Below are 24,457 nucleotides of genomic sequence, written 5' to 3'. Positions count from 1 at the left end.
TTTTCTGAGTTTCTGATTTTATTATATATAAAAGATCCAAAAAAAACAGTCAGATAGTATGACTTCACATCCTTCTCCAAAATAATATTTTCAATCAAATAAATAATTGTCTCTTTGTATATTACCTGTTCATTAAAATTAAATATAATCGTCATACTTTTCCTGAGGATACTAAATATGAATACGTCATTTTTTACACGTAAATTATTTCTGTTAATTAATTCATAATGGTACTTGCTAGCTAAAATAAATTCCTCATAATTGGTGTGTTTCATGACCTTCCTAAATGTAATGTCCTTCTCTAATACATCACAGGAAAACACATTTTTGTCTGTATTCGTTTCGTACAGGGGAAGTATATTTTTTATGAAACTGATGAGCTGGATTTGCAAACTGTAATATTTCTTTAGGGTGAAATAAAAGTACAGGAATAGAATGTGATGAATGATTTGTCGGTAGTAGCTGTTGAGTATTTTTATGTAATCCATTTTTTTGTTGTAACTGTATGCACAGTATAATATGTGTGTGATGAGGTTGATCACGTCTCGCTTGAACTCCAGCAGCATGCTCTGCTTCAGCGAGTTCTTTTCCTTCTGCAGGGCGCCGCTATGCGCGGGGGGGGCGGGATTGGCGGAGTTATCAGGGGGAGCGGCCTTATCAGGGGTGGCGGAGTTAGCTGTGTTGGCTGGGTTGGCGGAGTTAGCTGGGTTAGCTGAGCTAGCGGCCTGATCGTCACTAACTCCATTACTGACGTTGGCGTTATTCGTGCCGCTAACCGCGCTAACCGCGCTAATGGCACTGTCGCCCGCGCCGGTCCCGATCTCCCCCACGTTCTCGTTAATATAAATGATCTTCAAAAACAGCAAGAAGAACACGTCGAGGTAGTTCCTAAAGTAAGCAGCGCTTAAGTTCCCCTCGGTGCAAATGTAGCACATGACTATGTGCAGGTTCTTCTCATAATTCTGCAGCGACATCTTGTTCCTTGCATTGTAAATTTTTTTACTCACCCTGTGCTTGTACAACCACAGAATGAAATTTTCGATGCCCGTGAAAAAAAAGTTTATGTAATCAAATTTGCACTTCAGTTTCCGCAAGCACTTTTCATAGTTGCTCTGCGCGCTTATGCGTTGGGCGCTCATGGCAGCACCGCCGCTCGAGAGGGGCAGCCCGCCGCTAGCCAGAGGCAACCCGCCGCTCGAGAGAGGCAACCCACCGCCAGCCACAGGCAACCCGCCGCTGGCCAAAGGCATCCCGCCGCTAGCCAAAGGCAACCCGCCGCTGGCCAAAGGCAACCCACCGCTCAACGCTACCTCCTCGTAACTCGCACCGTCAACCGCTCCACAGGATACTAGTCCCTCCTCAATCTCGTTAATCAAATCAAACATACTAATAACTATGTTATCCAAAATGTAGGCCAAATTCTTTTTGTTGCTTTTTATAAACTTAATCATGTAGTAATTGATGAGAGTGTTGTTCCGATTGTATAACTTAAATACATCATGAGTGAGGTTGTAAAAATTTGAGTGGATAATATGGTACTCACTTGTCTTATTATTTAAAATAAATTCCAAAATTACTCTCACGTTTATTGTCAACTCGTAGTCATCTTTGCATTTTATAGAGTCTCTCCAAATCTTCAAGCAATACATATTATCACAGAAAAAATACAAATAGTTGATATCGAAAAATATTTTTATAAATTTTTTATTTTTTCTCAACATTTTGATGTAATGGAATATTCGCTTAACTATTTTGTTGGCGTAGATCAGTACCCCCTCCAGGAATGTAATGCTGAACAGGAGTGCCTGCTCCGTGTTGGCAAAGTGGTTATGCGGGGTGTTTCTCTTCTTCCCCTTCAGCTCCTCCATGGTCCTCATTTCGGTGTACTCCCCTGCGTGGTTCTTCTGCACATTCTGCACATTCTGCACATTCTGCACATTCTGCACATGCTGCTTACTCTGCACATTCTGCTTACTTTGGTTCCTCTCGTTCTTCTGGCTCTTCAGCTGGCTCTCCATCAGGGCGCCCCCCCCTGCCGGGGACTCCTCCCCCTGCGGGGCCTTGGCCCGCTTCCCACAGTACAGCTTGCCGACTCCAACCGGACTGTCCACCTCCCCATCGGTCGGCTTCGAACCCCTAAGTAGAGATCTATTAAAATTTATTCTAACCACGTGCAGAAACAAAACACACCAGAAGTAAAACTTATCCTCATTGTCACAGGAGCAGTTCTTCAAAATGTGTTTCAAAAAAAAGTAGCAGCTTCTGTTCACATGTTCCTTCTCCACTAGCAGATGGTAATTGTAAAATAAAAAAATCACATACTCGTAGTTATTCGTGAAGAAGAACAGATCGCTATTCCTTACTATCGCGTCGTTCAAATTGCGCCTCAATTTTTCTCTATACTTTAGCAGTATTGAGAAAAATCGCTCGTCATTTTCGAGCTTCACTCTGTAGCTGCTAACGAGACCACCCCCCCCACTGTGACCGGGGTGGGTAGATATCCCTAAGTGACCTCTACTGTTACTTGCACCTTCGTTCAAATGGCCTCTGCTACTATTCACATGTGAGCCGTAATTCCCCTCCGCTTCTGCCCTCTGCAAATTAGTCACTTTGTAAATGCTACCCGTGTTCGCAGCGGACACGCTGTTCAAACCGCTCTCAAATATTTTTTTCTTCACTTTGCGCTTCATATAATCCATAGACGTATCAGCCATCCTTATTTTGAGTTCCTTCTCGTTGCTGTACTGCTCGTATTTTATTTTACTCTCTGGTGAGTTGTACCCATCCTCATCATCGTAGACGCGCGCCTCCCCGATCTTCTGCATTTTGTTCCTCTTCTCCTCCACGGGGGGGGGCACCTGATTCGGGAAGGCCCCCTGATTCGGGAAGGCCCCCTGATTCGGGAAGGCCCCCTGATTCGGGAAGGCCCCCTGATTTGGGAAGGCCCCCTGATTCGCGCTGACATACGAGCCGCCATACGCGCCGCCCCGCCGGCGCACGATCGCGCGGAAGAAGGCGCTCTCCCTGGCCAGAAGCACGAAGCACCGGTTCAGGTAGTAGTTGTTATAGTGCGTCACGAAGAAGAAGAAGTAGTACAGCGAGCTGTGCCGACCGGAGACCACCTCATGCGCCTCGATCAAGTACCTCTCGCTCACCTCCTTCACGTGACTGTACTTTCTAAACAAAGAAAGGATAACCAAATTCAAGCGACTCATCAGTCTCAAAATAGCAATACTAAACGAAAATAAAAAGTACGTGTATACGTACCGATTCATTCTACGTAAGAAATCAATAAAATAAGTCATAATATTCATCAGATTTGTGAATCTCTTAGTGTACTCATGAGCCTTCTGTCTCAATAAGCTATCGTAATTCCTCAAGAGGAAGTAAAACGTGCAAAGGAAAATATTCAAAATATTTTCAAAACTAATTAAATTTAATGTCAAAACGTTCCGAAAAAATTGCTTTATCTTCTTATTCCCCCTATTTTTATAACAAAAATTCAAAAGAAAAAGAAAAATTTTATTCATAATGAGTCTGTTTATATTTAGGTAGTCCATATTTTTTAGGAGAGTATAAAGGACATGTGACACAGTCTGTGAGTTGTCATGGAATTTATTTTGAAGAACGTCTATCACTGTTTCTATGAATACTTTGTAATTTTCTATGTTAATAATTCCTTCTTTCAAATTCTTTTCATCGTTATTTTCGAACAGATAGAGGTACTTGAAAATTCTTCTGTTTAATCCGATATCTCCTTTTTGCAATAGGAACATAACACTGCGTGCGATGATTTTTTTACTTACGTCGTTGAACAGTACGCAGGGGCTAGCTGCCGACTCGACTTCTTCCTTTAGCCCCACTTGGGGGCGTCCTCCACGGGAAGAAGTCCCCCCAGCTCCATCTACGTCGACCCTGCCATCTCTATCTATGTCGACCCTGCCACCTCCTTCTAAATTGCCTCTCTCCCGGTCGACATCATATCTCACCTTCTTCACATCAGCCTTGGGGAGGGGTCCATCGAACGCATCCACTTCGTGCTTCTCCCCCATCATGCCTCCATCATAGTGGTCATTAAATCCGATGCTCGTATGATCTAACAACTTTTCGTTGTCTTCACACTTTTCTTCCTTACTTGCTTGCCTAAGTGATTCCTCATCCTGATAATTATATGCAGCAGCTCTGTTGTTCATGCCCACCCCGTGGTTACTGCTCCATAGTGTTTGACTCCCTCCTGGACCTGTTGTCCCCATGAGAGGGTTGCTACCATGACTTGCCTTTGCCAACCCGCTGCTATACTCCCCATCACCTTCCTCCTCGTGGTCATTGTCACTGTGGTATCTCTTTTTGGAGTTCCCTCGCTCGTACTTCTCGCCGAAGCGCAGGGGAGGCATCGCCCCATCCGCCGCTACTCCGTGTGCTGCTATCACATCTTCCGCTACCCTATCCGCCGCTACCCCATCTGCTGCTACCCCATCTGCTGCTACCCCATCCGCCGCCACCCTACCGCTCCTCCCCTGCAGAGTACGCGCGCTGTAGGACGCGGACCTCGCGACCGCCGACTCGAGAGCTCCATGCTCCGCGCTGAGCACACCATAATCGGCATTTCCTACACTATGTTGATCTCCACGTGGAATATAATCAACACTCCTACCTCCAGCACGAGGAATCCCTTTCCTTCGATTCCTCAAATTCACCTGACTAAGAGGAAAATTATTAATCAGCAAGCTTAATGTGATTCTCTGATTAATGATACTCTTATCCTTTAAACAAAAAATAACAGAGGACAAAACCAAGTCGTCCTTAAAAGGAAGAAGCATGCTAATTCTATCCTTGGACAGTAAATGTATTTGTGGACTGAATGACGTTTCCAAAAAATGCAAAATGTTGGTCCTAATTTCGCTATGTCTCAGTAGAAGTAGCCATATATTATTAAAAAATATTTTTTCTCCAATGTAATTATTAATAGAATAAATATACAGCAAAATATTGTTATCACTATCGACCACGTTAAAGAGAGAAAGGAGGAGAGCATATGCGAAAATGTAAACATTTTCTCGTAAATTCAGAATGCTTTTTATGTTCTTAAAATAAATAGTCTTCAAATTAATTGTACAATGTAACATAAATTCGAAGATGCCTGAACATAGTATGTGGATGCTATTTATAAAAAAATTTTTTTCTGCTTTTTTAAAAATGACCGAATAGATGATCAACGCCTTTGAATGTACTCCTGAGGGTAGCAACGGATTCAGGCATTGGGATAACCTCCTAAATAGGAGAAACTTGGATGATACGTCCACAAAGACATCGTACTTTTCTATTGTGAGATATAATTTCTGCAGGATGTTGCTTAGGTCTGCCCATTCTTGTACCTTTTCGAATAGCAACAGGGTGTTTGTTATGTCGTTGTTCAGTTTTTTCCTCAGGATTCGCCTCGACTCGTCCGACTTTTTTATCATCTTCGGAGGCTCTGCGTGGAATTCTGGGGGGGCATGTCGTGCAACCGGGGGGAGAGGCGTCACGCGGCGCGGATGCCAAAAGGGACGGTACGCTCAAGGGATGAAAAATGAACACAAGTGTATATGCATACATGCATGCATATATGCATATATGCACGCATAAATACAGCACACCTACGGATGAACGGTCAGGTAGGGTCGGACAGGCGCCAAATGGGAAGCACTGTGCTGTGGCGCATTTCACAGCGGCCCATGGCACCCGTCACTTCTCCCGTGGCCACACCTGCAGAGGTGATCACGTCCACAGAGTTGCTCTCATCCGCAGAGTTGCTCTCATCCGCAGAGTTGCTCTCATCCACAGAGCCGCTCTCATCCGCAGAGCCACTCTCATCCACAGAGCCGCTCCCTTCCGCAGAGCTGTACTCGCCCTACCCCCAACAGACCACCTCGCAGCTGCTACGATGTTTACCCCGTGGAAGGAACTCACGTACGAGCATGCAGAGTTTATATATGTACACTGCCCCAGGGGAATGCTACGCCTTTTGGCTTCCTCCACAATTGCAATTCTGCTGTGGGGGGGGGAGGGGAAAAAAAAAAACTGCTTCTTCGCGCTGGGAAGAAAAAGTTTTGCAAAATGGCAAAAAAAAAAAAAGAAAGAAAAGAAAATAAACAGTTCAGTACAGTACATTACATTACATTGCAGTGCGTGTACGTATAAACATGCGCAAGTGCGAATGTACATGTTTGCATACACGGCGAGATACGTATGCTCCCTCGCGGGGAAATCGCTCACAGAAGAGTTGGTTTGTTTTCTCCTTCTGTTCGCTTCGTCGCTTCGTCGCTTCGTCGCTTCGTCGCTTCGTCGCTTCGTCGCTTAGTCACTTCGTCGCTTTGTCACTTCGTCGCTTCGTCGCTTCGTCACTTCGTCGCTTTGTCACTTCGCCACTTCGCCACTTCGTCGCTTTTTTACCGCCTCCCTTTTTGCATTTTTTTTCCTGCGCGCTTTCGCCCAGAAAGTGCCGCGAACTTTTTTCCTACCCGGGAGTTTACCCTCCCAACGTTTCGATGCCGCCCCGGTGCCTCTTTTCCCTCCCCTGCGGTTCCCCTTTCCTCGCCCCGCGGGCTCGCCATACACCAAGGCGTTTGCACTTTCACTCCTGATTTATTATGCAGCGTTTCCCCGTTCATAATCCCGCATGTCCCACTTCCTATCTCCACCTCTCTGTGTGCTTCAAACCGATTGAACGAATCATCTCAACGATGCGCGCAGCGTTCATTTGGCAAAACAAAAAAACCTGTTCCACTGATTGGATCGGTATCACTTGGTCACGCGGCTTTGCCTTTCATCTGCGTTTTTTTTTGAAAATTTATTTTAAAAGGGAGGAAAAAAAAAAAAAAAAAAAACAGCCAAAAGGAAAAAAAAAAAAAAAAAAAAAGTTGTCATTTCCATGTGGAAAAAAAAAAAAAAATAAACTTGATACATGCAGCCAGAAAAAATACCCATCAGGTGACACACGACTGTGCAGGGAGCAAATGGAGAGTGTGGGGATCGTATCACCTGATTTGCATACCCATACGAATTGCGCGATACGTAGTATACACTTGCGTGGACTCTTCTTCAACCCCCTGGTGTGTAAGCGGCGAGAGAAGTACGTTAGTCTGTCTCGTCCGCAAGGAGGGCTGCCCACCGGTTCCCGTGTTCGAGAGGAATGCCAGGCGGGAAGCGCAACGCATTTCTCAGGACAGTGCTTAGTCCAGTTGTTGTCTCGCTTCTTCACCCACTTGTTGACTCGCTTCTTCACCCACTTGTTGTCTCGCTTCTTCCCCCACTTGGTGGATCACTGCCTGTCCCCCCCCGCAGGCGTAGTATCACCGGGCAGTGGTCCGAGCCGTAAAAGTTGTTATGGAACACGCTGTACCCGTGAATATCCACACTCTCCACGTTCGGCATGAAGTCCCTGGACACGATGAAGTGGTCGATACGCATGGCCTTGTTGCAGCTCTTCCCCATGAGGAAGGGACACCGCCAAGTGTAGATATTGTCATTTATGTCACCTGTCACTTTACCGGGTGTCACTTTGAGAGGCTCCCCCTTGGCAGGCTCCCCTTTGACAGCCCCCCCTTTGTTGCCTCTTAGCTTAGCCAAGTGCCTGTACGAGTCGATCAAATCGCCTGCGGAGAGAATACCCCTAAAATTCTTACGTTCAAAGTCGGTGCAGCCAGGCTGCCCAACGAACTCCTTGGGTACATTCCCCTTTTTCATTCTTCTAAACTCAGCAGGGTGAGATAGGTCAATATCTTCCGGCGCGATGTTAAGATCCCCTGTCCATATCAAATTTTTTTTCTTATTTTTCAAAACGGATACAAACTCTTTCAACTGCTCATCGAAGAGTCTCCTTCTTTCAAATTTGATTAAATCAAATCCGTTATTCGGTGTATATGTACTTAAGAGAAAAAAGTTGCTAAATTCAGCAACTATGACTCTACCCTCCTCATGGTGTTCACTAGGGTCAGCATCAAAAGAGAGGTTGTATCGAATGGACTTCACCGGGATGCTCCTTTTTATTAAAACCAGCTGACCACTATATTTTATGTTAGCCAAACTGAAGTATGCATTATAGTTGTGAAAATCTTTTTTTAAAATTTGTTCCATGATTTCAAAATCTACTTGACTTTTTTGATCTGTGTTTTTTACTCTCCCTCTGTCTCTTTTTCCATCCTTTGCATTTTTTACATTATCTAGATTCATGGCTGGTAATCGTACCTCCTGAAAGCATAACACATCTGCATTTATTCGATTAAAAAAACTCATAAAAGCATTCCATTTTTCTTTATTTTTGTATCTTACTGTTATACTGTTCATATTCCATGTGACAATTGTTTTTACTTCTTCCTCTTTTTTTGTTTCTCCCTGTTGGGTACTTTGGTTCGTCTTTAAAGTGGCCGTTCCGATTTGGGGCTTTCCCTCGGCTGCACATGAGGAGGGGCCAGCGGACGGGGGGGCATCCCTCTCTGCCTTCACCTGGTCCGTCGTTACGTTGTTAAGCGGGTGACTAATCGGGTGACTAATCGGGTAGCTAAGCGGGTCGTGCTGCTCTCCCTTCACCTGGCCCGTTGCTTCCTTCCCAATCGAGTCGTGCCGCTCTCCCTTCACCTGGCCCGTTGCTTCCTTCCCAATCGTGTCGTGCTGCTCTCCCTTCACCTGGTCGACCTTTTCCCCCGCTGCTACTTCCCCAATCGGGACCAACTTGGTCCTCTTGACCCGCTCGCACGACCCCCCCAACTCCCCCTCCTCAACCTGCTTCCTCTTGCTCGACTGAATCTCTTCCAACATTTTTACCTGACCTGTGCAGGCTTTTAACGTCCTCAAATGGTAAGCAGCAAACTGTCTCTGAAGAACCAGTTTTACGACGTCCTGGCGAGTTGAAAAAAAACTCTTTAGTGGAATGCAACGGGGGAAAAGCCTTCCTCTTGCGTGTAGCATTAATTGGGAGCGGCAGTGTTCCCAAATGGTGAAGCCCTCCGGAGTGTTACTTCCCCCGTTTCGCTTCTCACACATGACCTGACCAAACCGGGGGTGGTTCCTTTTCAACACTCTCAACAGAGGATCCCCTTAGAGATGCGGCGTGACCAACCGGAAAAGTTGGAAAAGTGGACACGTAAAAGGTGCAGTTATGTGTATGCACATGTGGGCATACGAGTGGGTAGCTTATTAGTTATGACTGGAGGGGGTCAGCTGGGGGATCGTCCCAACGTGCATGCTCACATGCACTGCGCGAGCGAGACAGTCCACTGCATGTCCCTCGGGTGTGCCTTTCACCACTAGGTATCTCTTCTCCTCACGCGGGGTGCTTGCGCCTTTTCGATTCAAGTTGGACGCACCGAAAGAGCCGCGCGCAGTGAAGCAGCGTAGCAGAGTAGCAGCGAAGCAACGTAGCAGCGTAACACCGCATCACCGCATCACCGCATCACCGCATCACCGCATCATCGCAACACCGCATCACCGCATCACCGCATCATCGCAACACCGCATCACCGCATCACCGCAGCAATCCTCCACTCCGGGGGAGAAAAACACAAAGTGGGCAAAACGTGGAAACGCCTGTTCGGTCGTCGCGCGGGGAACGAATTGGCATACCCCTGTGGAGAGTGCAATCCTTTCGCAATTCCGCGGGGAAAAAAAAAAAAAATACGAACATGCGCGTGAATGTGAACGTAGCGCGAACGTGACTCGGAGGTGACTCAAACGCCATGCGAGCATAAACCGAGCGTGAATATGCTTGGACGCCCCTCTGGTTACCGTCACAAACGTTTCAGCCACCCTTCGTGAAAAAGGCGAGTCGAAATGAGACAGCATACGTGCGCGAAAATGAAAAAATAAAAAAAAAAAAAAAAAGGAGGCAACTTTCTCGCTCTCCCTTGTGTGTATTTTACACGACCCGCACACCGACTCTCCGCTGAGCCGCCCACGGAGGTGAGGTGCGCGACGGAGATGCAAACGCGGATCAGAAGGATCGCAATAACTTTTTTCATGTACTAAAATGTGTATCCCCCATATGCAACCCGACCCTCTTTCCGCACAAACGGGAGAGGTCTGCGGTTACTTACAGGGGGCCACTCCCTGAAGGGGTCACTTTTTTTGCGCCTCTCCTTGGGCTATCCCTTTGCCCCTTTGGAGGGACAGCGCAAGGAGAGAGGAACACGTGTAGTCACTCGTCGATGAAGTAAATCCTCCACAGGGATGATCACAAAATGAGGAATACATTTTTACCTACTTAAAAAGTTCATTAAAAATTTTTTTTTTTTTTTTTCCACTAGTTACGTGTTATGTGAAACGTAAGCGACGTGTCCACATGGGAGGTGAGCGGTGGGAATTCGAAACGAAGCGGTAAGGGCCATATGCCAATAAAAGTACACAATTGTGGGGAGAAAAAAAACGTTGCACAATTGTGAAGAAAGAAAAAAAATTCACGCATTTCATCGCAACAAATTAGTGAATCCCTGTTGGCGTTAAAATAATCGAGTGGGACTTGCAAAGAGGGATGTTTTTGTTGATGTGCTCTCCTGGGGCTTCCCCATGTTTACTCTACAACCCCGCGCCCTTTCTCGCTCTGCCTCAGCCTCCGCCTCTCCCTCTCGTTCCGTCTCTCCCCCTTCGTCCCCTCCGTGGTGATAAACAAAATGGGCCTCATTCCAATTAGTACATTTCTCCCTCGTTGGGCTGCGGCAACCTCTTGTTGACACTTGACAGCATTTCCTGTCTGAGCGCGATTAAAATGGTTTCTATTGTGTAGTTCCTGTTCCAGTTTTTTAAAATCTGCAAGTTGTTCTTAACGACCTGTGCATCGGGGGGGGGGGGGGGGAAATAAAAAAAAAATAAGCAAAAAAGCAAGCAAGCAAGCAAGCAAACGAACACACAAACAAACAAACAAACAAACAAACACGCAAACAAACACACAAACAAATAATCAAATACGCAAAATAACATAACCGCCCGCATTACTGCGTCAAGTGGGCCGACTGCTCATCCTTCTGTGAGCCGCTCAGCACACCAAATGACTCACCCGGCCGGCGCCGTCCACGCAGGACATCTCTATCTTCGTGTCAAACTTCACCGTGGGGGGCGCGTCGGGGTAGCTGTCGCCACAGAATATAGTGAGCGAGTAAATCCTGTTCTCGAAGACAGTCCCCGGTTGTCCAAATATGGTGCAAGACCAATTCGAAAGAGTAATATCATCGGCACTCTCCAGTCCGAAAGACACTCCTTCGCTAACGTTTCCCTTCTGCCCACGCTCCAACTCGTCCAGCAGGCGGAAACTCCGTGGGACAATTACCTGATCGGAGCGCAAAAAAAAAAAAAAAAAAAATATGTGCTATGAAATGGTCTTTCCCATTTCGCAGTTTAACAAAAAAAAGGAACAAAATAAAATGCCAAATTATTTCTCCTCCTCTCATGCACCACACAGTGTAGCAACTCTCCGGAGGGACCCGAATAACATACACAACAGGGGAGGAACTAATTGGTGCTTGTGTGCGGAGTGGCTAAATAACTCTCCTTTGTGGGGGAGGGGGTTAACTCCCCCTGATGATATCACAACCTGTAATCTTCTTACCTCGCTCATTTTCAGGAGAGGGGGGATATATCCTTCTTTCACGTGACTCTTTTGATAACTTACTAGTTTATTTGAGTCGCTTTTCGCTAGTTTCCTTTTTGCTCTGGTTTTCCGCCAAGGTGAATTTCCTTGTGGGTTGGTACTGAGCAAACAGGGGGAAGGCTGGCTCTTCAAGCGGCATAAGCCACGGATGTACGTAAGTAAGTACGTATGTACGTATGTACCTATGTATGTACCTATGTACCCATGTACGTACGTATGGGGAGAGTTCGCTCGCCTAACTTGTAAAGCTCAAAGCTTGCGTGTTTACTACACTGATTCGATGTTGACGGAGAGGGCAAGCTGGTTCACTTTCGGCTCATGCGTGTGGCCAATGTCCCGGTAAAGAAGCCAACATATGAATAATGGTACCTCCCAGCGCACCTACGTACACTACACTACACGTGCGTGCCTATGTACATGCGATTACGTTTTCTTACTTACCAGCACAGTGCTCCCTTAACGTTTTTTTTTTTTTTTTTTCACGTAAACAAGGTAAGGCAACCCCACTCCCACAGCGCACTTTTCTTCATCTTCGTTTTCGAAGAGATGCAATTCCAGTCGGCTCACTTCGACACATGGGGACTTCGCTTAATCGTTTTGTAAAACCTTCCCCCCGGTGGGTAAGAAGCACGTAAGATTTTTTTTTTTTTTTCTCGCGCAACGAGCAACTTTGCACTGCGTAAGGTTGCCACTATATGTATGGTGCCAATCGGGGGGAGTACTGTACTCTACCTCCCCCCCCTTGGCAGTTACTCTCTGTGCGATGATGCGTTCATCCTAGCTCTGCGCACCGTGGGGGAAAAGTAAAAAAAAAAAAAAAGTGTAGGAGGTTTAGAAGGTGTAGAGTGCGCAGATTCAAATGGCGACAAAGCGATCACCAAGATGTTCTGGAAGGCAAAAAAAAAAAATAGTAATAAAAAGGGGGCGAAAAAGTGGGCAAAAAAATGGGCGAAAAAATGGGCCAAAAAGGGGGCAAAAAAATGGGCGAAAAAATGGGCCAAAAAGGGGGCAAAAAAATGGGCGAAAAAATGGGCCAAAGAATGAACAAAGGAGGAGGCCCCCTCCCGGAACACCTAGTTCACCGATTTAGCCGCCTTCACGCACCGCGTTTTATCCTCTCCTTGTGGCGCCTTCTTCCCTGTGAAGTGCACGTTCAGCCAAACTGCCCATCTCTCCGTGGTTAACTCCTCGTGAAGCGTTTTTCCCCCACCACCATTAGATATGTTGTTCCTTTTGATCTCCCCCTTTGCGTTTCCATCGAGTAAGTTATCCCTCCAGTTGGCGGACGCTGGTTGGTAAACATGTGCCAGGCGCGAGTGGAGCAGAGGCAGTGGACAGGACCAAGTGAACAAAAAAAAAAAAAAAAAAATTGCGGGAAGGAATAACAATAACAGATCGCAAAAAGAACGTGCCGCACTGCACAAATGGCTAAACTAATTGACGACGCGTTGGAAATTTAACGGCGAGTATATTACACCCGTCTGTAGAGAGGGTCATTCCACTCTTCCTTCACTTAACCCTCAAATTTATAACCATCGCCACGTGGCTGTTCGTCCCTATGGAAATGATTGCACACGGCGGCGACCCTTTTCCATGGGGATTTTCAAAAAGGTGTAGAAAATGGCACCAGTTGTGTGTTCACTTGTTAGGAGGTTTGAACAAAAGGAGCGGGATTGTCTTCCACGTTGCTGCCTCGATTTACATGTCTATCAGTGACACCGCGTTAATATCTCTCATTCGTTAGTAAAAGAAAAAAAAAACTAATCCCACCGTGACTTCTTCCTCCCATACTTCGCCATTTTGGGGACATTACTTCACTGCTTCTACAACTCGCATTACAATGGCGAATGGGTGCATACATATATTGAGGTTAGCTACTTGGTGGAAGCCATCGATAGGTATGTGCCCACGATTCGCCACGATCGATCATATCGCTGCTCTCTACCCCTCAGAGTTGAACAGCAAATGGCTAAATAGGGGGACCCTACATTACGCCATCGTACACGTGCACATATATACATATATATATGTGTATATGTGTATATGTACACTTGCATGCGAAGCAACTGGTCCTCCGCGAAACCATGCCACGCGATGACTTAAGGGTCCGCGTCCTTTCCCTCCGCGTCGCGCGTGTGTGCATTTTTTTTTTTTTTCCCAAAATTTCCGTCACGCTCTCCAAAAAAGGGGAATTTTTTTTTTCTCGCTTCTTTTTCGAAGCAGTTTGTGGAAAAATCGAAATGCGAAAAGGGGTGAGGAGTCACACGTCCATGTTTGACCTCTCATGGGAGGAAGTTCTCCAGGTGTGTCCCTGCCCATGTCCGTTGTCTCGACAAAATTTTGTGTCCGATTGACCATCTTGCGAAGCGAAAAAAGGCTTTCTCTCCACACGCCTTGAGACGGATTCGCTGCATACTCGGTAGGGAAGTTCGAGTAGGACTCCTTTAGTGAGCTCACTGTAGGAGTTCCTACGTGGAAGTGAAGACGGGTTAACGACTGAGCGAGTTCTCCACGTTAGGGAGTCCCACACGTCAGGGAGTCGCCCACTTTAGGGAGTCCACTACGCCTCCTTCATTTCGCACCTTCCACTGCGCACCTCCCCCTCGGCAGTCACCCCCCAAATGAGAGTGTTCATCCACAACGTAAACACATACACAGGGAGCTGCCTGTGTGAAACCTTCAGCGAGGTGAGGAACGAAAAGACGGAGATCTACGGAACGGTGGTAGAGCCAAGCAAAGCAAAAAATGGACTAACGTATGACTATGGAAAGGTCACAAAGGTTGTGTCGAAGATCCCCAAGGATAACATAGTGAAGCAGTTGCTACGATGCGATTTAATCATCTTCGATTTGCACAATACGAACGTGGAGGAATTAGAATACATCATACGGAAGGTGAAGTATGAGAAGCTGAAAAGGGACACCACCTTGGTGCTCATCTCCTCCGTCATGACTTGGAACAAAACTAAGAGGAAATTCTCGCGCCAGGCGGAGAGTGCCTACAGCGCAGCGGGGGGGCAAACAAAGGGGAAAACGGGAAACCCAACGGAAGAAACGGCCGAAAAAACGGCGGAAGAAACGGCGGAAGAAACGGCGGAAGAAACGGCGGAAGAAACGGCGGAAGAAACGGCCGAAAGAACAGCCTCAAAAATAGCCTCAAAAATAGCCTCAAAAATAGCCTCAAAAATAGCCTCAAAAACGGCCAAAAAAGCCACGCAAAACTTTGCGGAAGACCCCCCCTCCGGTGGACCCACCAAACACATCGACGTGCCGGAAGTCTTCACCGAAAAGGACTACATGAAGAGAATCCCCTCTAGACAATACGAAGAACACAAAACCATCGAGACGCTAATCTTATCGCTCAACTCAAGGAACAAACTAAACACGTATGTAGTGGCATCGGGAATCCTGTACGGAAACGGAGAAAACGTATTTTTTCCCATTTTCAAAAATGCTTGGCTAAGTTGGGATAATCAAGTAATAGACAGAGGAAATAATTTCATTCCTCTCATTCACGTGAGAGGTTTATGTCAGTTTGTGAAGGAGTTGTACTTGAGACAACCACTGTGCAAGTACCTCATAGCAGTGGATAACGAGCATCTAACTCAGAAGACGATCATTAAAACGGTCGGGAATTTCATTTCTGGAAACTCCACCTACCTTAGTGTCTCTCCTCACGATTCGTTACTCTATGACGACGCGGAGGTGATGTGCGTCAACTTGAGGTTCGCCTGCTCGCACTTGGGGGGGGAGGGCGCTGAACACGGTGAACGCGGTGAACAGGGGGAAGACGAAAAAAACGGGGAAGATGAAAAAAATGCGGAAGATGAACAAAGTGACCAAGATGAACAAAGTGAACGAAATGAAGAAAATGAGGGAGATGACAAAAGTGAACAAGGTGATCAAAACGGAGGTGTGGACAGGTCGGACGACCCGGATGATGAGGGAAATGCAGACCTGGCCGAGCTGCCTAACCAAGCAGACCCCGCGAAGGGGAAGAGAACCAAACAGGAGGGGCGCGCAAAGGGACAGGGATTCACATTCCACTGCTGCGATGGGTTCACCAAAAATATTTCAACCCTAGCCAAGGAGTTCTGCCAATACAGAAATCTGAAGCAGCTGAGGGTCCTCATACTGGGCCAGCCAGGAGTGGGAAAAACATTCATCGCAAAAAAAATATGTCACCATTACAACTTAAAGCTGTGTTCAATCTCCTCCCTCATCGAGGAGTGCAAGCAGAGGGGGTATGATTTTCCCGAGTACTACAAGCAGTACTTAAGTGAGATAAATGGCGAACATGAGGGGGGGAAAAAAAAAAACGCAAAGGGGATAGCAAAGGGGAGCGCAAAGGGGAGCGGAATGGGAAGCTCCAAGCTGACCCTCCCAGACCTGACGTCCCTGTTTTATCAAAAGCTGCAAAGCAATGAGTGCAAATTTAGGGGCTTCGTTTTGGACTTCTTCCCGCGAAACTATGACGAGGCGGAATACTTCTTTGGGAGCCACGGGGGGGGCAGCACGAACGAGCAGCAGACGCAGGGGGGAGGCGCCGAACCGGGTGGGGATGATACCCATGGGGGGGAAGCAGGTAAGGTGGACGAGATGGGAGAAGCGGGAGAGACGGGAGAGGCGGACGAAGCGGAAGAAGCGGAAGAAGCGGAAGAAGCAAACGACGCAGATGACGCAGACGACTCAAACGAAGCAGACGGCGAACTGCCAGCGAAACCCGGAAACGACCCCAACCATGAGACAACCCCCCAAGGAGGAAACAGCTCGTCCAAGAAAAAACCCACCTCAACGGGGGCTACCCCAAATGGGAACTCAAATCAAAGCCCTGACGAAGCAGATAAAAACTCCTCCCTCTTCCCCGAGTTTGTCATCGTTTTGAAGTCCCCCGAAGAGCTGTGCAGAAGCAGAATGATGAATCTACCAGAAGAAGAAATAATAAAAGGACACAACGATGAAAGTGGATTCGAAAGAAGACACAAAAAATATGTTAAAGAAAACTGCAGAAATGATTACTTCGAATTTGATCAAAAAAAGTCAATCGAAGATTACTTCCTCGAAAAAGACATAGATGTATTTAATGTCCACATAAACAAAGACTCCTCATTAGATGATGTACTCACAAACATATACATCTACATTGAGAAAAACATCAAATTTGATAATTTTCTTCCATCTGTTGAGGAGATATTGAAAGAAAAACTTCAGAAAGAGGAAAAGGAGCTGTCCCTTGAAAAGGAAAAATTGCTAAAGAAGGAAAATGAACTCATCGGGGAAGAGATCAACAAAAATGAGGAGTTAATAAAAGCAGAGAAAAAGAGACAAGAACTTTTACTTGAACATCAACAGCAGTATTTTCATAACCAGTCTATCCCCTTGAGGTTTTATTTGATTAAAAATATCCTTCCCATTTTAACAGACGCATTGATACACATTTGTCGCACCAAACCGAAAAATCCATGTCTTCACATTGCGCAGTATTTGCTGGAGAATGCGCACAAGTACAACGTCGAGGAGGCTGCGCTGGATGTGCTGCGGTCGGAGGAGTTGGGAGCCGACGGAGCGGGCGTCCACCGAGGTTGATGTGCACGCCACTTCGCGAGTCACGTGGCAGCTTTGTTACCCGTTTGCCGACCATTTTGTGGACATTTTATAGGCACTTTTTTGCTAACCTTTTTTGCTAACCTTTTTTGCCAACCCTTTTTGCTAGCCTTTTTTGCCAACCCTTTTTGCTAGCCTTTTTTGCCAACCCTTTTTGCTAGCCTTTTTTGCCAACCTTTTTGCTAACCTTTTTTTCGAACTTCCCCCAAGGGAAAAAATCACACAAACGTTGCAAAATGTGAACCCCCCTAGTGCACGCTCTGTTTATTTTCCTCCAAGTTGGCGCTGGATTTAATGGCCAAAACGCATACTTGAAGGAAAATAAACAAAGCATGCACTATGCAGGCCAATATATTCACCGTCTTCCTAGTGAAATGAAACATAAAAAAAAAAAATTGGAACATATTTGCACACACCTGTTCGTGAAGAAGTCATACATAAATACACTATACAAGGAGGATACACATCCGACAAGAAAAAAAACATTTTTATCGACATAGAAGGTGCTAAACGTTTGGTTAAACTGCTCCTCGTGTTTGCTCCTAACAGGTGGTACTTCCATTTGCTGCGACTTCGCTTCCTGTGCATTTTCCTCCGTTCCTATGTTGGGTGATGATGCTCCTTTTTTGCTTTTTTCCTGTTTCGCCTGAACGTGGTCATACACATTTGTGACACGCCTCTTTTTTTCGCTCCCCTTAAATGCACTGTATGCCTCATTTTGAAAAATCCCTCTCGTCTTCATGAAGGCGGTTCTCCACAACTTGGCATGGTGTAATGTATTCATGAACATTTTGCGGGGAAGAAGTGCTCCTCCTCATGGGTTTGGAAAATGCAGTCATTACGTATTCGCACCTCTCGGCGAAATGGACGTGCTGTGCGTAAAAAGGGATCTCCACCCAGAACAACCCCACAGCGTGTCCCGGCTTGACCGCAGAGGTTATCCACTTTGTGAAGGCTCCACAGTTCACATGCCCCTTTGGGAACTCCCCGCAGGGTGCTTCTTAGTGTACCTCTTCGCGTACCTCTTGGCGTGCCACTTGGCGCACCTCTTGGCGTACCTCCTCACAAGTTTGTTCTTTTTTTCCTTTTTCTTTTTTTCTTCAAGTTAATGTTTTTCCCCCCTCATGTGAACCATACACAACACATACACGCACAAATGACCCACCTACACGGGAGCTCCAACTGCTCTGCGTTGTTAGCGGCGCTCAGGTGTACTCACTCGATGTGCATTATTAACGCCCCACAGATGGGTACTTACAACACGCGCGTATCAAGCGATACTCGGGGGTTGCACAAAAAACAGTCGAGATACGATAAAACGTTCGTGTACGTCTCAAAAAATGCGCGAACTAAAACGTATGTCGAAAAGTATACCCCTCCAATGTGTGCAGAAGAATAGGTTCTTCCAAAATGTTCATCAAATCGGCAAAGGAACAAAAAGGGGTAAAGCAAAAAAGGATTATGTTGTTCTATCCATTTGTGCGAATTTTCGAAAAAAAAAAAAAAAAAAAAAAAAAAAAAACTAGCACAGGTTAGGTAAAAGCAGAAAAATATTCAAAAATTACATGCACGTGCAGGTAAATTTGTGCAAAAAAAAAAAATTCTGCACTAATTTTTCAAAAATGGGGAAAAAAAAAAAAAAAAATAGCTATTTGGCTCTTGCGAAGTTCATTTCCAGCGAAAAACACAAAATGAACGTTAAAAAGCTGACGTGCAAATGGGGTTCTCATCCCGGTTCTTACTCTCTCCCCCCCTTTTCGTATGCCCTTTTCGTGTGCCCTTTTCGTATGCCCTTCCTGTGTGCCCTTCCGTGTGCCCTTCCGTGTGCTCTTCCGTGTGCTCTTCCGTATGCACACCCATGTGTGTACAGCTGCTTGGGGGGCGGTGCTCAACAGGGCACTCCGTGCAAAGGCGCCTCCTACACGTCAGTACCAATGCTTCAGCTCGACATATTTCTTCGCATCGCGAAACATTTTCCACAAAATCAAATTCGTTATTGCGAAGGGCCATATCCACCACCAAACGTAGGATGAAAATTTGGCCCACCATCTCGCCAAGGCCATGTGCCAAAATGGGTACATAATTTTCTGTTGGAAGGGAGAGATGGTCTGTTGAATGTACCCACCATAGGCCGTATGTCTATTTCTCCACATCATCTCAGCTTCGGGGGGGACTGGGTACGACCCCAAGGGCTTCTGCTCAAATTTAGGGGTCTCCTTCCTCACTACATGGTCTCGAAGAGCGCTCCTTTGAAAGCATATGTAGTTCTTGCCCGTGAATGTCACCCTGTTCTTGGCGTCCAACAGCTTACGGCTCTGCAGCACGGTTTTCATCACCATGTTTGTCGCCCGGGGGTCGTCAGTGCGTACGTCAGTCAGCAAGTCAGCAAGTTAGCAAGTCGGCAAATCAGCAAATCCGAAAGTTAACACCTCTGTACAGAAGCTTGCGCGTGCCCTTCAGGCTTCGATTCAAGCGTGTTCTCTGCAGATGGCACACTACGCCTTCGTATTCGCTGCTAATTCACATGTAACGTACCTGATAATGTGCGTTTTTGCGAGCGCGAAAAGGCTTCCTTCTGCGACTAACATGCATACCCACTCGCATTCAACGAACGAAATGGTTGATAAAATAACACGCGTGTGATACTTACCGGTTGGGAAAAAAAAAAAAAAAAAAAAATCAAAACGAATGAACAATCGCGTATGTTTCTTTCCTTTGAGAGGGCGAAGTGCAACTCACGGCGAAAAAATAAAAAACGGAAAAAAAAAAATAAATGCACATACATGAACGTATGTCATGACGCCAATCGCGAGGAGCTGCTTCAACCCTGTGCTGCCTCTCGTCGAAGCTGAACTTAAACTTAAAGAGGAATAAGTCGTCATTTTACCCAACGAGGCAAACGCGAAAATGGGCGAGTTGGCAAAAGCAGAGGGATGTTTTTTTCCGCACGATGATCTGCCAACAATTCTGCCTCCTTTTGGTTTTCCCAAACCAGCAGCAGTAATGTGCCCCTGCGTTTATTACATCCCAGTTTGTGTTTCATTACACAATTCGGAGTGACAGGAAAAAAAAGGCAAAACTGGTTGGGTCAATTATTTTTTCCTCCTTTTTACACTTTTGCAGATATACTGCACTGCATTAATATTAATATGTGGGAGGAGGGGACTTCTTTTTTTTTTTCAAAATGTGAAACCCGTTCTTGTTTCGCAAAATCAACGAATGAGTGTGTGCGCATGGAACTTCACGTATGTGTCATCTCACGAATGTAGGTATACGTCATGCTTGGCACATACCGGGCATGCAACAAAAAAAGGGGAAAAACAGCAGCCGTAGCAGCAGTAGTAGCAGCAGTAGTAGCAGCAGTAGTAGCAGCAGTAGTAGCAGCCGTAGCAGCAGCCGTAGCAGCAGTAGTAGCAGCAGTAGCAGCAGTAGTAGCAGCAGTAGCAGCAGCCGTGGCAGGCGCAGAGCGTGTGGACCTGCAGATGATGCCACTTCGGCCCGCGCGTGCGGCAAATGGTAAAAGTGAAAAGACGCAAAAAAGGCAAAGCTTCACAAAATGAAGGAGAAATTGGAACAAAGCATTCTATTCTCTTTCCAACCCTCTTCTCGTTCAAAATCACGCAAAAAAATAAAAAATAATAATAAAATGAAGTATAACAAAATAAAGTAGAATAAAATAGGGTAGAACAAAATAAAGTCGAATAAAATAAAGATATTCAAAAGGACAGCGGTATGCATAAACAGGTTTTCCAAAAAAAAAAAAAAAATTCCGATTGAAAACAGTTTGCTGTGGTGGTATTACTGTGTACCCGCTCACCACCTACCTCATCAGTCAGCGACTTTTTTCCGTTTGTTGTGCTGATCATCCGTTCTGTCGATTATTTTGTTGAAACTCCACAGCTGTAAGGGGGGAATAGAGGGAAGCGAAGGATGAGAGGGATGAGACGGAAGGGGTGCGTGAGAAGTGACGCCAAGTAACACTTACAAAAAAGGAAACACACATAGGGATAAACACACTTTTAAGTAAATCTCACATCTCTCAGTGGGCGGTTTTCCCCACCTCATCACTCTGTGTACTCACCATGGAGGGATTCGTGTAGGCACGAAAGGAATCCTTTACCTGGGAGATACCCGCATCGATTTCCCTGACGTCATTTTTGAGGTTCTCACAAAACTCTTCGTCATCGTCAGAAGAATCGATACAAATATCATCCAAGTAAAATGTATGGTACGGTAGCAAATATGCCAAGATCTCCTTAGCATCGTAATATTTTTCATTGTTGAAAAAAATGTGAGAAAATTGTTTGTCTTTATTTATCGTGGTAGAGTAAATTTGCTTCCTATCTTCGTGATAGTAATTCAGAACTCGCTTCCTCTCAGTAGCTAGCTTTTTTTCAAAATTGACAAGCTTAAAAAAGGGCGTTTTTGCCAGCATGTCTCTGTCGTTTAGGTAGCTGTTCCTATTATCACTGTGGTGGATGCTAAATTCTTTTTTCAAAAAATCTAGTGTCTTTTCATAGTAGTACTCGTTCCCCTTGTCGTCTTCCCGCTCGATCGGAGCGTCTACCTTCTTCTCCTTCAGGTGATCCTCCTCTTCGTTTTGTTTCCATCGGACCATCTTACCCACGGCGTAGCTACCCTTGCTGTGTCCTTCCTCTCCCCCCCCGACACCTCGCCTGGGATCCCCTACCCGCTGCTTCCGCTTCTGCTCCGCTTTGCCCATTCGGAGCTGCCCACTTGGCGCGCCATTTGGGGGGTCTTCCATTTGGGGGCTTCCGACCTGCTGGCCGTTCATCTGTTGACTGCTCATCTGCTGGCCGTTCATCTGCTGGCCGCTCATCTGCTGACCGCTCATCTGCTGGCCGCTCATCTGCTGACCGCTCATCTGCTGACCGCTCATCTGCTGGCCGCTCATCTGCGCGCTATTCACCACGTGGCCGCCTTGAACAAGCTTCCGCGCGCTCTCCCTCTGCTGCGTGGTGCCTACGTGCACGCCGCTTTGCACCCCACTAGAGCGCTTGGCCACCCGGTCCTCTTCGTAGTTGTAATTACTGCCTGCATTGGTTCCCTCCATTTTGTCTGCACCCCCTACGCCACTGTGCAAATTCATGTAAGACTGCTTACTAGGGAACTCTCCCTTTTTCCTTACAGCCACGTGATTCTGTTGAGTAAAAGCTATGTCATTTAATTGGTGTTGGAAAGAGTGCACTAGGTTGCTCGACAAATTATTTTCTACCACTTGGCTTGGGGGAAACGACCCCGACGGGAACGCGTAATCGACAGTTTTATTCATTCCTCCGGGAGTACTCACCGCCCCATTTGCTGCTGCGTTGTTGCTACTCACATGGTGGTCATACCCATAAGGTAGAGTTCCAACTGAGGCACTGTCTGTGTATGGGGTCACCACGATATGATGCTTATTGTAAGAATCACCACGCTCTACTTGTTCCGCGTAGTTACTCTTCGGGTCCATGTAAATCCCACCCGGTTTGCTCTCAAATGGTGCGAGGTTCACCTTTGCGTCGTTCACCTTTCCGCTGTTCGCATGAAGGTCGGTGGGGGGCTGCAACGTTTCCTCTCCCCCCGTCGAATTAACACAAAAATTTCGCTTGGCAACACTGGTGATACTTTTCTCCGCTGGGATGAGGTAATCTTCATTTCGAACCCCCCCTTGGTTAGCGGTGCTGTGGTTAGCGGTGATGCCGTTAACGCTACTGCTGTTAGCACTACTGCTGCCGTGTGTTCTCCCATGGCTACCACCAGCATACGTGTCATTGGCACTCATGTCGTACGTGCTGCAGGGGTAGGGCATGCCTGCGTTGAGGCTCCCATTCGCGTAGTCGTAGTTTTCCTTTTGTTCGTAGATGCCCGGGCCGCCGAACTGGGGGGGGGGCATGTCAACAGGGGGGATGCCTACCGGGTGAACGCCTGCAGAGTGGCTACCTACCGAGTGGCTACCTACCGGGTGGCTACTCGAAGCGGTCGGTCCCGTTTCACCCACGCCGCTTGCGCCCTGCGTAAGGTGCACCCCCGGGTCTGCGTCCTGGGTCATTAAACCACTTGCGCCGTTTTCAAAGTTCGCCTGTCTAACCGAACCGTCTACATGACCACCCATATTGGCCTCTTCACAATTCTCAAAGGGAGCTGAAACGTTGTTGCATCCCTCCTGCGTGTTAACATCGTGGCTGTAATTCAGCTCGACGTCCTTCGTCACCGGGGGGGAGGACGTGCCATTTTCTTTCGGCACTTCACCGTTTGGTGGACTAACAGATTCATCGTTGCATTTCTTTTCGCTTTGAAAAATTTTTAAAAAGTTCATTCTGTCCGTTGGGAAATAGTTACACTTGGAGGTGTTTTGTGAGTTGAGGTCCGATGTACCTCACTCGGTGTCTTCTCTTTGGAAGAACGTTGAGTGTGTTTCCACCTGGGAGAGTTGTGCCCCTCACTTTGCGCTTCTTAAAATGGTGTCTCTTGATTTAACTCAGTTCTTCCTCTTCAATTTTGATAGGTCCTCTTTTATGTGCTTTTTTTTTTTTTTTTTTTTTTGGCTAGGCCGCGGATCATCCGGCTAACTCGCTCGAACTGCATTCGTACAATCGGCAGAGCGTCGTCGAGCATAATACACTGTAACGGCCTCTCTTCAACCAGCAATTTCAAACGCGAACATGATCAGAATGGCAGAGTGCCGATCGGGACACATAGGGAGACGCATGAGGTGATATGTACCCGCGGAAGGGACGCTGCAACGACCGGTGGACAAAGCGGTCGTCATATGTCAGCGGTCGGTTGTGAGCGGTCAACGGTCAGTTGTCAGAGGTCACTTGTCAGCTGTCAACGGGGTGGGGAAGGAAAAAAAAAAAAAAAAAAAGCGCTGCAAAACCAATCACATATAGGAGACTAACCAGCCACGTATATGGGGTCCAGCTGATAGGGAAAATGCCACTAAACAGTGGATAATAAAAACGGACGCGTTCATTCGTCAACGTTCAAACATGCGCAGCTTTCTCACCTCATCCTGCCAAATGAAGTGAGGCGGCATTGTTTTATCATTCTCTCTCCCCACCCCTTCTTTTTTTTTATTTCATTTTTTTTCTTTCTTCTCATTCGTACGAACAAAAATCATGATTTCTTTCATTTTTTTTTTTCATGCGAAGGGAAAAAAAAAAAAAAGGAGATTTCGTTTAACAGGAGGTTATATTTTCCTTTCGACCTGCGCGAACGTTCGCAGTGGAGGTGG

At 46.5% G+C, this 24,457-nt stretch overlaps 7 protein-coding genes across 7 annotated transcripts in view; 1 reads left to right on the top strand and 6 right to left on the bottom strand.

Annotated features, from left to right (window-relative positions):
• The window catches only part of PCYB_084370 (hypothetical protein), a gene marked incomplete at its 5' end in the record, with an annotated part of 11,127 nt that extends 5,665 nt beyond the window's left edge, over positions 1-5,462 (bottom strand). The window contains one exon of the mRNA XM_004222175.1: positions 64-5,462. Coding sequence (XP_004222223.1) covers positions 64-5,462 — 5,399 coding nt within the window. The remainder of the gene's footprint in view (positions 1-63) is intronic.
• Positions 5,463-7,262: 1,800 nt separating this feature from the next.
• PCYB_084360 (AP endonuclease) lies at positions 7,263-8,432 on the bottom strand (the record flags this gene model as incomplete). Its single annotated transcript, XM_004222174.1, has 1 exon — positions 7,263-8,432. A coding segment is annotated over one exon (1,167 nt), but the record flags the coding sequence as incomplete, so codon positions are not given.
• A 2,227-nt stretch (positions 8,433-10,659) lies between these two features.
• Positions 10,660-11,296, bottom strand: PCYB_084350 (ubiquitin-conjugating enzyme E2; the record flags this gene model as incomplete). The annotated part of the gene is made up of 2 exons (XM_004222173.1): positions 10,660-10,800; positions 11,027-11,296. Coding segments are annotated over 2 exons (411 nt in total), but the record flags the coding sequence as incomplete, so codon positions are not given.
• A 5,234-nt stretch (positions 11,297-16,530) lies between these two features.
• PCYB_084340 (hypothetical protein) lies at positions 16,531-17,196 on the top strand (the record flags this gene model as incomplete). Its single annotated transcript, XM_004222172.1, has 1 exon — positions 16,531-17,196. A coding segment is annotated over one exon (666 nt), but the record flags the coding sequence as incomplete, so codon positions are not given.
• A 272-nt stretch (positions 17,197-17,468) lies between these two features.
• On the bottom strand, positions 17,469-18,010 carry PCYB_084330 (hypothetical protein; the record flags this gene model as incomplete). Its single annotated transcript, XM_004222171.1, has 2 exons — positions 17,469-17,586; positions 17,637-18,010. The coding sequence occupies 2 exons, from the start codon at positions 18,008-18,010 to the stop codon at positions 17,469-17,471; spliced, it is 492 nt and encodes a 163-aa protein (XP_004222219.1).
• Positions 18,011-19,154: 1,144 nt separating this feature from the next.
• PCYB_084320 (hypothetical protein) lies at positions 19,155-19,559 on the bottom strand (the record flags this gene model as incomplete). Its single annotated transcript, XM_004222170.1, has 1 exon — positions 19,155-19,559. A coding segment is annotated over one exon (405 nt), but the record flags the coding sequence as incomplete, so codon positions are not given.
• Positions 19,560-21,259: 1,700 nt separating this feature from the next.
• PCYB_084310 (hypothetical protein) lies at positions 21,260-23,539 on the bottom strand (the record flags this gene model as incomplete). The annotated part of the gene is made up of 1 exon (XM_004222169.1): positions 21,260-23,539. One exon carries the CDS (start codon positions 23,537-23,539, stop codon positions 21,260-21,262), a length of 2,280 nt encoding a protein of 759 aa, XP_004222217.1.
• Positions 23,540-24,457: the final 918 nt, after the last annotated feature.

This window comes from Plasmodium cynomolgi, chromosome 8, assembly GCF_000321355.1.
Source record: "Plasmodium cynomolgi strain B DNA, chromosome 8, whole genome shotgun sequence".
Taxonomy (NCBI): Eukaryota; Apicomplexa; class Aconoidasida; order Haemosporida; family Plasmodiidae; genus Plasmodium; species Plasmodium cynomolgi.
The sequence above is the reverse complement of the archived record's forward strand: the minus strand, read 5'-3'. Positions and strand labels throughout refer to the sequence as shown.